General features: G+C 36.1%; 1 protein-coding gene across 1 annotated transcript in view; it reads right to left on the bottom strand.

The window, feature by feature from the left end:
- FAF1 (Fas (TNFRSF6) associated factor 1) overlaps positions 1 to 16,795 on the bottom strand; it is a 171,905-nt gene that overhangs the window by 141,349 nt on the left and 13,761 nt on the right. The window contains exon 2 of the mRNA XM_009884628.1: positions 13,659 to 13,727. Coding sequence (XP_009882930.1) covers positions 13,659 to 13,727 — 69 coding nt within the window. The remainder of the gene's footprint in view (positions 1 to 13,658; positions 13,728 to 16,795) is intronic.

Below are 16,795 nucleotides of genomic sequence, written 5' to 3'. Positions count from 1 at the left end.
CAGCTTTTGGGACTATATTTTGAAAAACAACCAAAAAATGGTTGGTTTGTTGTCTCACACTACAAAACAACTAGAAACCTATTTTAATATTTGACTGACCCTTTCAGCACTTACTCTTATTTATCCATCTGATAACACAAGTGAATATAACAACAAAAAACTACATACAAAACCTCGCTATAGAGGGAGAAATGACACGCAAGACAAACATACTGTGGGTTTGAGTTCTGTAGAATAAAATAATGATAACTGTTATATTTTGGAAATATCAGCCAGTATTCCTGTGTCCATCCTGCCTGAGGACCACTCAAGACTTGTTGAATTTAAAGAAGTGAAACAAGTTTTTTTAAAAGCTAAAAGTGTAATGAAATATACTAAAAGGCCCTCATTAAGCAATCTAAAATACACTAGAAAAATTATTTCTTATCTTTTGTGTTTTATGATATATTTCCACAGCATCAAAAGAGTCATTTATACTACTCTGTTTACAATTTTAATTCCATTGCAATTAATTCTACTCCTAATTTGGGCTAAACATGACATTACCCCTGAAATACAATAATCTTACTCTAATTTTGTTGCTTTCACGTGATAAATTGCTTATCCTAAAGATTTAAACTCCATTATTTTATTCGGTATTCAAACAAAATAAATGGATGATAAAACTCAAAACGCTTTGTACAATGGGGAGCTTAAAGAAAAAAAAAAAAAAGAAACGAAACCCAAAACTCAACAAATGTTATCCAGAGAGAAAAACCAAATAATTAAATGATAAGGGATAAAGGAAAGCATTAGGGAGACAAAACACGCGTGAAAGGAACAAAAAAGCGAAAGTGAATTTTAAATTGCTTCCAAACTATAAATCTGCGTAACAAAGGAACATACTTTTGTATACAACAGCAAAGCAAAACAGGAGAAGCGCAAAGATTTATTAGTTCCTTTTGAGCACAGAAGTATTTCTTACAAGAAAACTAACTTGCAGGGTTCTGCTATATGCAACTATTTCAGTAGTAACAGTAAATGTTTTTAAATAATGCTCCCCTAATAACTTGCTTTTTGGCAAATACTAATTTGGACTTGTATTTTCAACACAACTGATAATAGCATGTAATGCCAGATGTAGATCTGTCAAAACATTTGTTCTGACCTGCTGATAACTGTGATTTCAGGAAACCAGATAAAAAGTAAGACTATGCATAGACTTTTCTTGTGATCAGTTTACAACAATAAAGAAGTGGAAAATTTGGGAATAAACAGCAGATTTTTTACTAACAGATGCTGACAAAAACATACTGCAAATATTAGTCAAATAGTGCAATCAATCTGGCTTAAAAAAATAAAGGTTTACTGAAATCAGCTGTAATACAGTCACTTCTTTCGACCCCAAGACATTGAGATTGTATTATGACATTCCCAAGCAGAGGAATATGGCTTCTTGCAGCTTTATGCAACTATCAAATCTTGCCTGTTACAGGCAAGTCTGCGATGTGTTATTCTAAACAAGAAATTCCATAAAACGTTCTGCAGAAACACCAATTATTTTAGACCAGAGACTTTTTACAAACAAGATACACTATCACCTCCCTACATACACAGCTACTTTGAAACCATTACTTTAACAAAGTAATGACTGCTATGAGTTTAAGTTATAAAAAAATATTTTTCAGTTGGGAGAATGCAATAATATTTAAATTCAAAAATTTCTAATTATGCCCCAGTAGTAACAGAAGCAATCTCTACCTTTGTTATCTTTGGCAGGCTTTTCAAGGCAAAGAAATGAGTCAGCTTTTTCCTGTAGCTTGTGTTATACTTGCTGGCGTTTTCCCAGCTTTGCAAGTCTCAAAGTATTTCCAAGTGCTAGACGTGAAGTTACACCCACAAAGTTTTTACAGAATGCCAACATTTGTCCCCATCGTGGTTAAAATTTAACCAAAAGCTGTAATTGGACTACAATGAAATGTCTTCTATGCATTCTGCTTTATTTCAGCTTGCTTTCTTTACAACAAATATACTTCATGAAAAGCTGCAAAACAATAGAATTGCTAATAAAGCAAAAAATTAACATTTCATCAAAAAATGCCACATGAATATATTCATACAGATGATTCACTTCATCAGCAAGAGAGCACGCGTTGAAATAGTTCACAATTAGCACTCTAGATGTGGTTTCCCATTTCTCCCTACTTCTTTGGTGGCTTCAGCAAACTTTTTCCTGTAGATCCTACAACATGCCGACATGCACTAGGAAGCCTTTCAACAGTTAGATATACTTCTATAATCCCAGGAAAAAAACCCACATTTTACACAGTTCTTTAATTTTATATTGTCACTGCATAATTCCACAAACAAAGCGCAATCCCAATAATAAATTCATAACTGGATGTATTTTCCTAGTGCAATGAAAATAAGTAACATTAACAGATTTATAAGAAGCTTATGGATCGGTATCTATCTGAGCTGAAACTCTATTTCATGCAGGAATAAAGGGAAATAATCTATTCTGAACTACCCACTCAAAACTTGTTCATATAGAAAAGGAGGAGAGTAGACCATGACGTGTCTGCTACTTTCTGACACACATATATAGTTATCTTGGCCCTAGTCATTAACATCACAACTTTTTACAGTACTACTTCTTCATCTTCTAACTTAACAGAAAGGAATGCTTATGCTTGATAGCAAAACATATTTTGTTATTCCTTCAAACATTAAGCTAGACAGCAGGAGAGTCAGATAAAACAAAGGCTATGCCTGAAAAAATACCTATGTACTGAATTCCCACATTTCTGTCCCTCTCCTGATTATTTTATGTAAATTTGAATAACAACACTAATATGTACAGGTTGGGGATAGCTACTCCATGACAACATACTTTTTGTTCAGCCTTAAAAAAATAAATTAATAAACAAACAGATAAAAATCACTCTTTGCTATAACACACTAGCTCTAAGCAAGTACTATAAAGATAGAAGAGGGATGAAATCTCAGGACGCAAGATAATTCATGAAGTCAAGAAGTATTACCTACAGACTAAGGACCTTCTACTGAAAAGGTGTAATAATATGAAACGTCTTATATGACAATTTTCAAATTAGCCTAGCCATAGTCAGCAGACTGCCTAATCACTAATCAATAACAAAACAATAATTAGGCAAGATTTCACTTAAGAGTTTGGAACCCAGAAAGTCTGTTTCGAAAGTATGTAACCTACAACTTGTCTCACAGTATTTCTCCTCATACCTCTCGACAGCCTATGCTAAACTGCTGGTACTGCAGCAAGCCAGGGCTTCCAGAACCAGCTAAGAAGAGCTGATCTAAATAAAACTAGGACAGAACTGTTAAGATACTCAACAGTATTATAAGTAAATCCATTTTTAAAATAGTCTGCTTTGAAAGCCTGATGGGTCTAGATGACTCCTGACTTCTGTGATTAAATCTTTCACAATTAAGGTTCACCTGCAAAACAGTCACAGCATTGGCACAGATGCTCGTTCTTAAATTAAATAATTTGCTTCATTTTTCTCCTACTCATACATTCCCAGCATGACTCCATGACAGACTAATCACTCAAACACACTTTTTTTTTTTTTTTAAGATGTATGCAAGTTTCAGTTCAACTAGTCACAAAGCAATACCAACTACTTACACATACCTCATTACCAGCCACATCACCATTAATATTGTCTAGAAATTTGCTCCTAAATTTGAATGTCTCAGGACAAAGTAATGCTAAGCAATCTTCACAGAAATTGCCAATACACAGGTAACAGCCTCTCAAAATACGTATTTGTAAAACCTAAGGCAGACGGGTAATGCCTGCCTATAGCTACAACAATACTATCAGGCACTACTGTGATCTCAGGTGCTGCCATTTGGTTATTCTCAGAACACAAAACTATTACAAGAAACAAGAGTCTTTTTCCACAAACAGAAATCTAACTTTATTAGTCCCATTTCTTGTTTGATCACTATGCAAGAAAAACTTAAGGAGCTTATTTCTTAAGTAACTAAATTCCATCTGTTACTTGGAAAGGAGAGGCACAGCTTACTTTACAATGTTGACAGCAGTTTTACCTAAAAATCTCCTCTTCTGTCTTTCTGGCCAGATGTTAAAATTTCATGTGCATCATCCCAACAACATGGTTACAAAATACAGCCATAAAATACATAATCACAATCCCTTCATTATCCTTCAGTGACTAAAGCAGGCTTTTTCTATTAGAAAAATTAAAATCAATAGTTATGAAACAAAATAAACTATTTTAGATTAACATAATCCCCTTAGCATCTAGAAAATTATCTACTATATTGCAAGTTAACCATTACATTTGCTAAAATTGTGAAGGGGTGAAAGATGGATTTCTTCACAGATACTGAAGAATTATTGCAGTTTAGCAGGAACTAAAGGGCGTTCATTTAGAAGCCACTTTGCCCAAGCTATAGCATTTTCACCCTGTGGGAAAGATATATACTCCATTACATTTTCCTTCAATCAGCAATGTGAGTATTAGTCCCTTCTGCTGGATCAACAAAACTGCAAAGCATGCATGAAACAGGACTAAAGAGAACACGTTTAAAGCCATGACTCTTAACTCCTTTAATAAAATAAAACTTTAAAAAAAACAAACCCTACCTCCTTGAGAGCTATTAGTTTTTCCATCCTCCCAAACGACTGCCTGCAAATTGAGGGATAAAGCAACTCGAGCATTTAACCCCAATTCATGGTTTCCATAAAGTTGTAAACTGCACATCCCTTGGCCTCGATCCATTTAAACATGGTAGACCAAAATGAGCCCAAAATACAGTTAGTCCCTTACTAAACAAATTATTTTATAATGTTAAAATTTTAGCAGTGCCTTGAAAATAGGAGACAAAAATGACACTGCACAGCACCAGTTTTCCACAATGAAAGCTCAAGTCCTCCCAAGCACTGAGGCTTTCAAGACTTATTCCATGAAATAAGCATGTCTCAGCAGAGGAGCAATTTAAAGAAAACAAAACTGTTTTCACTGAATTCACAAACAATCTTTCTCAGACAAGGCTTTGCACTGGTAAGGAGACATAGTAATTTGCTCAGGGGTGGAGGAAGAAGAGTTTGTATTTCTTACACATTGACCTGCCTTGGGATCAAAAAAGAAAAAGACAGAAATAAACTGAAGAAACCAAACGTCCCTCTGGGTCTAGTACACAATTTAGCTACTATTTGTTGGAGTAAAGTACATTTTGAGAGGGTTGGTTTTTTGTACCTGAATAGTCCCAGGCAAGATCCATGGGAACCTAATAAAGTTTTGGGATAGCAGACTACAGATGAGGAAAACAATTAATTTCAGTTTTCAGGTCTTTCTCTACAGACAAGCCAGAAGCTGGCCCCTTCCCGGCCTCTTTCTTTACAGGAGGAACACTGGGAAACTTGAGATTCTTGGATATTTACACAATATCAGCAGCTACAGCATTGATTACAGCTTTCATGGGTTTCCTTATAAAAATCACAAGATATGGCAATGCTAACACGATCCAAGCATGGATCATGAACCTCTTTTAAAAGAGCAAAGGGCCATCCAAACAAGAAAACAAATCCAAAGACCACCTAAGTGTTTAGGAAAAAAAATCCAAGGGAGCAACCTATGTAATAAAATGATAGTTTAATTCAAAACAATCAAAAGATTAAAAGATACAAGTTAGACATTTGCTACTTTTATTCTCCCTTTAGTATGTTTGTTCCCTTGCTTGCATGTGTCAGAACGTGTATACGACACGTTTATTTGGTTTGGCTCTATTTTATTTTAAATTGTAGTTACTCCGTTGACCACTTTCTGATGTCTAACAGACCACTTGCAGGCAACAGACCAAGACTGATGCAGAAACACAACAGGATAAATTGCAATCTGTGCTCTTGTCAAAGTCATGTGAAATGACTGTTACAGTGGCAATATATCTAACACTTTCTTACATCACCTGAGGCACCAACTATTGCCGTTATTAAAAGTCTCAGAAGAAAGCAGTTAGGATTTGGTAAGACCACAAAGACTGGGCTACGTTGCTGCTAGCAGAGGTAATCTTCCTTCCTTGAAACACTTTTATTCTGCATTCTGCAAGTAAAGAAACTTAATTTCCTCCACATGTATTAGTGGTAGCGTTTGGGGTTTGGTTTTGTTTTTTTAATAGATGAATGTGCATGCAGCTATGTGGAAAGCCATGCCATGTCTACAACTGCCTGTAGATCTCTGTATTTCATATGGTCTTCAATGCAGAAAAAGGAAACATCTGTTTTACCCAAGATGAAGGCATTCAAAAGTAAATAAAACAATGAATTTAATAATCATGGGTTTTTTTAAGAATTAGCTAGCCATCTTTGTTACCACCCAGCTGCATAAAATACACAGCATGTTATCTGAGCTTACTCAAAGACACAGAAATGTCACTTTGAGAGCTGCAAAAAAGCTGGAAATACAAAGAACGAAAAATCAAATTCTTTTCGCAAGCAGGGAACCCTAATTTCACAGAAAGTACATTAAAGACTTCCAAAAGAGATTTCTGTAGTCCCTTATAAAACTAAAGTTCACGTACAACTTAATTGTGTCCTGCTAGAAGAGATTAATGCTGCAGTTGGATACACAAGAAACCTGCAACTCCTGTATTTCCTGGAGAACAGGCACCCTGCCCACAGGACGCTTCCGCCAGTGGGATGCCTGACCACCAACACTGCTTGTCATTACCTAACTCAGAGCTTCCTTCTTCCTTAGCTCTGCTGGCAGCAGGATTTTGAATGATGTCCAGGCTACTCCATGCAGTAACGGCGAGCATAAACTAACTGAGCTGACAATAACATGTTTGACAGGACACCAAGATCCAGAAGAGGACATCTGTCTAAAATAAAATTTGAAAAGCTCCTTAAAAAAAAAAATGGGGTACAAACCTCTGGTTCCCACAGGCAGATGTGACTGTTCATTTGACCACAAGGAGAATGTTATTAATACACAGATAAGTCCATGTTGCCAACAGTGATAACGCCTCAGATCTAGTCTTAGTGAGGGGAGCCCACCATGAACTTCTCACTAGTCCCACAGTGATTGCTGTCAAATGTGTGCCGTGTTCAGTATGCAACTCAGAAGTAAAGAAAAGAGCAGGTCAACAATACAAGATAAAAGGGGCCAACGTGATGAACACAATCACCATAATGTGTAGTCCTGGTTCTCCAGCCACCAAAACGCAGACCGCTTGGAATGAAACAAGAGAGCTGCAAAACATATGACAATACTGTCCCACATTTAAGGAAAAGAAATGGCCTTGTGACAAACTTAAACTAATCACCTAGTTTCTGGAGGCAGGCTAATTCAAATTGATCAAAAAAGTGTACAAAGAGATACCATATCACAGCTTTTGCAGGGCAAACCAGTTAGAAAAAGAGACAAAAGACATCGTTAGTGTATTAGTTTGTACCAACTTGTACTGAGATTTACTACACATTATAACAAAAGAACTAACTTAATGGTTATAAAGCAGTAAAAAATATAAATAACAAATTATTGATAACTGTCAAGAGCCAATGGATCATTTTCTGCCTCGGAATCCCATCTAAACTGGCACCTCCAACAGAAATAAAAAAGAAGAATTGTAAAGCCCGAGGCTCATTTTTCTCGGTTCAATTTTTTTGTTTGGATTTTTTTTCCTACTTCTTTCTTTCCAAAAGACAACATTACATAGAAGTAAACATAAATTTATAAGCAAAATGGGTACTTATATTACCTAAAAAATCCCGTCTGACAAATAATTACTATTTTTAAAGAGGTTTTAAACAGCCAGATGCAAAAAACCCTGATCACCGAATCATTTATGTTAGAAGGGGCCTTTAAGATCAAGTCCAACCATAAACCTAAAACTGCCAAGTCCACAATTAAACCATGTCCCTCAGCACCATGTCTGCCCATCTTTGAAATCCGCCCAGGGACGGCGACTCAACCACTTCCCTGGGCAGCCTGTTCCAATGCTTGACTAACCTTTTGGTGAATAAATTTTTCCTAATATCCTATCTAACACACACCCCCGGTGCAACTTGAGGCCATTTCCTCTTGTCCTATCTCTTGTTACCTGGGAGAAGAGACAAACCCCCACCTCGCTACAACCACCTTTGTAGTTGTAGAGAGCAATAAGGTCTCCCCTCAGCCTCCTTTTCTCCACACTAAACCACCCCAGTTCCCTCAGCCGCTACTCATAAGACTTGTGCTCTAGGCCCCTCACCAGCTTCGTTGCCCATCTCTGGACACACTCCAACACCTCAAACTGCTGGCTCATGTTCAGCCGGCTGTCAACCAACACCCCCAGGGCCTTTTCTGCCCAGCAGCTTTCCAGCCATTCTTCCCCAACCCTGTAGCGCTGCATGGGGTTGTTGCGGCCCAAGTGCAGGACTCGGCACTTGGCCTTGTTGAACCTCATACCATTGGCCTCGGCTCATTGATCCAGCCTGTCCTAACTTCTGCCTAAGTTATCCGTTCAAAAATAACAATTGTAATTGAGAGTTGAAGCTTTATAAAAACAGATGTTCAGAACGCACAACTTTCTCCTTCCAAGGTACAGAAATGCTTTTTGTCAGCCAGCCTTTGGAAGCTGCGTACAACGGGAACTGCAAGGCATCACATCTCCAGGGGCACTGAACTGCAGGTTTTACCAAAGTTATACTGTGCTTTGAGCCTCTACCAGATTACAGAGTAACAAAAACAAGTATAGCAGCAAGGCACAAAGGTCATTTTAAGGATATATTTTAAAAACAAAAAACAGAAGGTTTTTTTAAATAATCATTGTACACTTTCATAGTGAAGTGAATATGGGATAACCCCCCCCTTTATTTTGATGAAATTTATTTTCTTCTTAAAGTGATGTTAAGGAGTTCCTACATTACAACGTCTATTGGAAAAGACATGAAATAAAAATAATTTTTAAAATCAGTGATCAGGAGTAACAACAGAAATGGTCATACTGGAGAAAATAAAAAATTAAACACGGTGAAACCCGCTTTTCATTAAAAAATCCTGTTCTGATTACCAGTACAGAATATAAAGTCACGCTATATAAAAGGAATTTTGACCTTTTCATTAAATCTGTGAAAGGTACAGGAAACCAAGTTTTATGCATAGATACAAGCATTTGATATCAGGAGGGCAAAGAGCTATTACCTATGTAATAACCTCATACATAAAAAGGTCCATATTGCATAGGGTACAGTAATGGGTCATTTCCTTTATATGTGTACCATCATCAAAAACATTTCAAAAGACACATAGCTGTGATTTTTCATACTTTGTTTTACTGCCTTTACACAAAGTTTAAGACACATTTATACTGTCATTCTTACCTTCAAACACCAAAGCAGAAGGCCATAGTTTAAATGGGCAAGCTGTGAAAACCATCAGATTTTACAACAGACATAAATTCCTCACTTTGGCTTCCTCAGATGCTAAAAATTATTGTAAATTAATAGATCTAAAGAAATGACACTCAGGAAATAATGTATCAGCAATCTTGGCAGGCTTAAGAGAGTTGCTGGATCCATTTATTGCAGAACAGTTTCATAAATATGAAGGCCTGAAGAGATAGTTATATTATATATGTTGATCTTCCATATCTCACAGAACATCTGTAACATTTCATTGCTGAGCCTATAATAAGCCTAGTAATTAGGCTACAGTGTTCTAATACAGGAAAAAACCTAAGCTGCTATATATGCAACAGACCACCACAAAGGCCGAGTCATATGCAACAGTGGGGAACTAATTATTGGCAAAATTAGACTTCATGATCCCAACAAGCAATTTATATGCTGTTATTGTATAAGAATTCCTCTGAAGCACTCTCATGATCAATTTGATTTTAAGCACTTGAACAAAGCCTAGCAACCAAACATTTACGAAAGACAGTTTCCTGTATCACTTCAAACAGCTACAAACAAGATTTGAACATTGTAAAACATACAAAACTCTGAGACATTTAAATACAATTTATTTAGTTCCAAGTCAAAGATAAATTAATGGCAGTTTATGTTATCTTAAAGCATCCCATATAGAGGAATAGACATGAAGACTTCTAATTGGGGGTGTGGGGTAATCTTTAAAAGTTAAAAAATAGGAAGCTGATGTTTCAGTTCTAAACCGAATAGGAAAAAAAAAAAAATCAGATGAATTCTTAATAAAAAACATAAGTGGCTACTAGAAAGACCAAACCAAGAAAGGAGTTCCTTACACTTCACTCAGGTTTGGCTTTGTTTAAAGGTAAGACCAAATGTCCAAAATATACCAACCACAGTAACACTCCCTGAAGTAACAGTAAAAACATTGGTGACATTTTAACCCTTGATACTAAAAATCTACTAGCAAGACAAGGAAAAAAAAAAAAAAGCATGGAGAAAATAAGCAGCAGGGCTATTGCATCAGTGCACACAAAGAAATACTCAAAAAAGCTTACAGAAAAACAGAGTACTTGTAGCATGACATTAGAAACCATTTCATGAACTATATAACCTCTGCTGCCTCTGTGCATTCTGATGTACTTTTCTCTCAGCCTATGTCAGTAAGGGCTTCACTGTTTCTGTTTTGGGATCCTTCTGCTTTTCAGCTCACCAGGACTACTTGCTCTTAGTTACTTTGGCTGAAGTCCCAGAGAAATAACAACACCCTTGAGTTGAGTCTCACAGAGTTCAAGAAGTAACAGGTGCTCAAGGGAATCTTCAACCTGGGTCCCCAGCACAGCCTCTGATAGTGCACAACTTTTTTCCCCAAAAAGGAAAATGGAATTGAGATACAGACAGCCTGAATGAAGAGCAAGAAAGTATTCCTATTTCATATTACCCTGGGTGCCTCATGGAAGCTTTCCTGATCAAATACAGAGCTCTGATTTTACTTGCAAAATCATGGAAGTAAAGGAATATACATTAAAAAAAAAAAAAAACAAAAACACAAATACCCCCAAAAAAAACCCTGAACACCTATATAACTATATTTTACTACACAGGCCATGTTTATCAAAAACGTGAACTTGAAATAAGCCTCTGAATAAGATGCACAAAACTAAGTGAATTTAGAGAGGCCAGCAATGATGTTCTTCCCATTTACCTAACAGACTGGTGGCCCATGGATGACAGAGGAACCCTTACCAAAATCATCATTACTTCACTACTGTTTTCATGATTTGTAAATCAAGTCCTACGAATTTTGTTTTCCTTAGAAATAAAAAAAAAAAGTTTTGTTCTGTGTTGAATGAAATATTTACTGCCAAGCAGAAGGATTTTTTTATTTTTCATCTCAGCTAAAAAACTCCAAGACCCTTTGGTTCAATCACAACAAAGCCTTCGCTCCTCCCCAATTTCTTGGCAATGAATCTGTACTTGACTACTGAATCAAAGGTATAAAAAAAAAGAAAGAAAAAAGAAACCCAAAACAAACAAAACACCCCCACCACACACAGATCATACACTTTTAATTTTAAAATAAAAAAGCTACATTTCTCATAAGCCTTTTTTCATGTACTGTTTTGACTTCTGAAATGCTAAAATCTCTTGCCCAACAGAGAGATGTCTGATTCTCTCTCAAGCTAGCAACTCGTTTTCTTCTTACATTCACATTTCTTTTGTCTCCTCTCCTCGTTCTTCACTCTTCTGCTTCTAATTCCCTGTTAGATTAGCATGATTTGGTTTTTGCCCCCTTTTTTACAAGAAGGCTGCTTTTAATGAAAAGCAACCAGTGTCCTACCAATGACAGACTCTTAGGGCATCTTCTTCACTTTTACTCTCCCCAATTTATTTTTATTCCTCCACAACTTACCATTTCCTTTTCACAGACACTCCTCCCATCCACCTTCTGTTTAGTTTGAAGAATTGTGTACTTTCCTGAAGCACCTCTTACATCACTAATTTTCTTTCCCTTCTTACTTTCCATATGCCTTTTTTAAGCTTGCATTTTTGGGTCATTACTTCTATTCCCACTATATTGTACTTGTAGATCGCTTAATCATCACGAAAAAAATCAACTATTTAAAGCTATTCTCAGAGCCATTCTCATAGCTTTAAAAACTTCACTCTCCCTTTCTGCTCGTTCTGGAATCTCAAAATTAAAAAAAAAACAAACATCAAAACAAATCCCCTTAGTTGTTCTTACCATTTTTCATCACAATGCTCTCATTCAGCCCCACCTGTGAGCATTTGTTTTAAAGCATATACTTTACAATTTACAAATCCCCCAAAACCATATCCAACTGATTTAATGCATTGTATTGAGAACTCTATAACCTGAACAGAACACATAAGGCTATTCCTTGCCTTCCCATTAACACTTTCTTTTTCAAAACAGCTCATGCTATGTCACAACAAACTACTAGACAAAAGATGTTTTTTTCTATACCACTCTGTCAACACACATTTGTGTTTTTCTATTTAAAGACACTGACAATATGCACTCCCTTTTGCTCATTGGTGTCTCATCCTTGCTTATACCATGACATGCTGCAAAATAAAGACTCCGTATACTTTGGCCAACATTCATTTTAAACATTTAGTTTCAAGTGTTTGGCATCAGTAGCATTTGTTTACAATAGGTTACAATATTGCATGTCATTTTAATCATTATGCCTTAAAAGAAACACTATATTCATTCTAACAAACAGTTTAAAATCCCACCCTAACCTCTGTGATGTTTAGTTTATAGTTATTAAAACATAGAGAACACGCTATGTTCTCTATGAGAGAAACAATATGCTGGCAACACAATGTGGCAGACACTTGAAACTGTATCCATAGTCAGTTTTGGAAAATCTAATTTATTTATTTTTTTAATAATTTTCTGATAATTTGGACTGGTCCAAAGATCACTCATTTGGAAAAGAAAAAAAAAAAAAGGTGGAAATCAAAGGTATTACAGTTTAAAGGAAGATCACTCGCTTTTTAATTAAGTTTGTTCTATTTTACACTTTTAAATTTAAGAAAATGGATTAATAGCATCTTTATCTTGAAAATCCTATGCAGAGTCTTAAAATACCTAAGACTGTTTTGCTTGTTTTATCGGTTTCCTCCTACTTGTCTGCACATTGAACCTTGTAACAAACTACACAATGGGGTTTTTTAAGACGAGTTTGTTTGATGGATTTTTGTTTAATTGTGTCTGGATAACACCAAATCTAAATAAGGCATGGCCTTAATCTCCAACTCAATTCTGCATTGCAACTAACAATAGAAGAGGAACTACCTTATTTTTAAAGTAAAGCATATGAAAGATTGAAGAAGTTGTTTTACCTTCCATTTCTTCCACAGGCACCTAAATCCTCAAAAATCTTGCATGTACACACAAGATGTTTTCTAAAAACGCTACCCTTAATAGTACTACTTACAAAATTATGCACACAATTAATCAAAAAGGAAACTAAACACAATATGAAACATTGATTTAAAAGAAAAGAAACAAATCAAAAAGGCACAAAGACAATCAGAATATACCAGGGTATATGCAACCCAATATAATCTTAACTTGGCAATGAAGCTTTAACAGACCAGAAACTTGCTTGTCCCAGCCACAAAAGACACATCTAAATTTGAAATAAAGCTAATAGCTGTCTCAGCAAGATCGCACATGACTGTTACATGAAGTTGATCCATGAAGTCATTTTCTTAGAATACTTACCACTAAATCCCAGTTATTTTGTTCAAGCAACGTTATAGCTTCATCAATATTTTCAATACCAGTACATGCCTGAAAAGAAAAAGCAGCAGTAAACAGAATTAAAAGCATTGATCAAAATCAGAATATTAATACTTATAATTTAATTAATTTCAGTAGAATGACAGGGAAGCTATAGGTCTTTCATTTCTGTTAGGAGAGGTTGATCCAGAAATCAGATTTCAAGTCTTAAGCATTTGGATATAATTCCCTGTCCCACCAGAAGATTCTTGTGTAACCTTGAGCAAGTCACCTAGGGAAGCAAGACAAAGTAGTTATTTGTAAAATTAGGACAATAGTGATGTCCCACAAAGGTGTTTTGAGAATTCCACATTCAAAATTACGAAACACTCATGCTACCTTAAAAGGGAGCACAAAAATACTTAGTATTTAAAATTATGTTTGAGATGGCTGAAATATTTTGTCTAAAGCCACAAACACATACGTAAACCCTACCGGCTCCACCATCATCTTATACCCCTACTGACTCCGGGTGTTACACAGTGCAGTGTAAGAGGAAAAGAAGGTGGCAAGTATGAATTTTCAATCGTCAAAGTGCCAACTTACTACTGCATGTACAAATAAGCACTACTTGTGAAACTATTTAAAATTAAGACTATATAATGAAACATTTGCAACGCTTGCATGTTGGTCTAAGCCCTATACTCTGGCTTTACCTAGTTCAAGAAATCTAACAGAAGAGTGTTTTTAAAGTAGTGATAACATCCTACAAAATGGTATTGTAAATTGATTTTAATTACAAATACAAGACAGCACGTCTAGTCCACAAAAACCATGATCCGGCATCCTGCTTTCTTTTTTTGGTTGTTTTCTGATACACATATTTTTTCAAATATTCAACTTTAGCATGCAGAGCATTGCTATTCATTCTGCCACATATCAGATATATTTCACCAGAGGGGAAAAACGGAAACAGTTACATTTCTTTCTGGAATTTATCTTTCATCCTAATCAAAGCTATGCTCTGTATTCAAGCACACAAGATGAGTTCAGACTTTTACAAGACCTGAAACGTGATCATGTTCCTTCTGCTCTACCACACAGTTATATAAAAAGTTTACATAAAGCTACATTTAAAAAATCCAACCTTTTAACATTAATAATACAGTTAGATAGCAGCAGCAAACAGATCAGTTTTCCTGATTTCAAAGATATATAGTCCTGTTTTTCCTTTATGTGATACGAGAAAAAGGGGGCTAGGCACAGAAACAGACACTTTTTTTCCTCCCAAGACATAAAAAAAAAAAAATCAGGTCATACATTTTCCATGCTCTGACTTTTCTTCCAATTTACAACAACGAATATAAGAAATAAAAAGTATAAAAGAAATCACAGAGACATTCAAGGCCAATTCTCTCTTCCCAAATTCAATGCTGAAAAATTCCACACTTACGAAGCATTACATGCAGTATGTCTACACAAAATGGACCAGTCTGGAGGACTGCAAGGATCACAAGAAGGCATTTTAGAGATTTCTTTGCCTGCAGAGGGGAAGCAGCAGTTTCTATTGATCCACAGTGCTCTCATGGCCAGATTGATTCTCTCTGGAACAAGACAAAATTTATTCCCTTGCTCACAGCATGCTGTGTTAATACTGAATTTCACCCACTTTGCATCTGGAGTGCTAAAAAAATTTAAAAAATACAGTTCTGCTCTTCAGAAGCGTCATTTTGCCTTCTCTTCCATTACCTCTTGCAGTTACTTCTTAAGATAAAAATGAGACAACACTTTAACACATTCCCTAGCAAATGGGAAGGATATACGCTTATGCCAGGTAAGCTTGAGGAGTGCAGGGCATGAGCTTGTCACTTCTGAAATCACAGGAGGGTTCATACTGCCATAAACCTGCCACTGAAACTCATGTCAACAGTTCTGCTGCAAAGTAGACTTACTCTGAGAAAAAGTTTTGCAGAAGTGACAGTCTGAGGTTCTGTTCACAGTTAAGTGAAATACGCATAAAAATCTTTTCATCACAGAAATAAAGAGTTAGTATTTCTCATCTATCAGCACTGCAAACTCTGCGTGACCTTTCTAAGACCTAAGTTGTCTTCCAAGCTACAATAAGAACCTGACCAACAATGTGGTGGTGGTGCGTTCAACCCTGCGCTGTGCAGATGAAGTTGAGGAGAGGGCACCTAGAATTCAGGGCTCAAATATTGGTTTTAATTGCCCCCTCTTACATATCACCCCTACAGCTCAGCTGACTTCCAACTGTCCATATGCACACTCTTAGCCCATACTAACTGCACATCAGTTCAGCTCAGTTTGGCAGACTTTTATTTTGAGATAAACTAAACAAAATTAGCTTACCCTTCTACCAGCACGCACAGCAAAAAGAGGTACCTCATCACAGTGGAGGCAGAGTAATTAAGCAATTAATTCACTTGTACGTATACATCCTTCCTAAATCATCTTGTTGCGGATTCCCAATCTAAAATAGAACTCCACTCTTGCTCTCTTAGCCATGCGGAGTCATTGGGTAAGAGGAATGGACAGGTGTAAACACTAACTAAAAATCAAAAACATTAGAATTCTTAATACCCAAGAAAAGCAGTTTTGTTGAAAACTCTTGGACCATTTTTACAATCCCTTTCAACATTTGATTTTGGGGAGTTCTAAAACTAAGATTTCACTTCCCAGATGGACTGGTTTTGCTAGTTGTCAATAAAACAAAACCCAAACCCTTCTGAATGACAACAATGAAGGAATGAGTGCTACTTATCAATGTAACCACAAAACAGACATTCTAAGATCTTCCTCAACACGCTGTTAATATCACAAATGCAGCAAACTAAGATTTTTCAGAATATTTCTACATCCAGACACTATACACCACCACATACAAATCCCTGCCTCGAGTCATGATCCATCAGCAAGACAAAAAAAAAAAAAAAAAACAAAAACAAACTACAACACACCCACCTGAAAATTAAAGTTTGCTTCCTTTTAACTGCATCATATCATGCGAGACAAATTCAAGAAAATCATCCTCTTTGCATGTCTTTGATTTTCCCTAAGAAATTAAGCACACGAGACAGGTGTGTGGCACCTCACTGGCAAGTATGACATGACGCCAAGGA

This window comes from Charadrius vociferus, unplaced genomic scaffold, assembly GCF_000708025.1.
Source record: "Charadrius vociferus isolate BGI_N301 unplaced genomic scaffold, ASM70802v2 scaffold163, whole genome shotgun sequence".
Classification (NCBI taxonomy): Eukaryota; Metazoa; Chordata; class Aves; order Charadriiformes; family Charadriidae; genus Charadrius; species Charadrius vociferus.
Note: the sequence above shows the minus strand (reverse complement) of the source record. Positions and strands in the feature narration are given on the sequence as shown.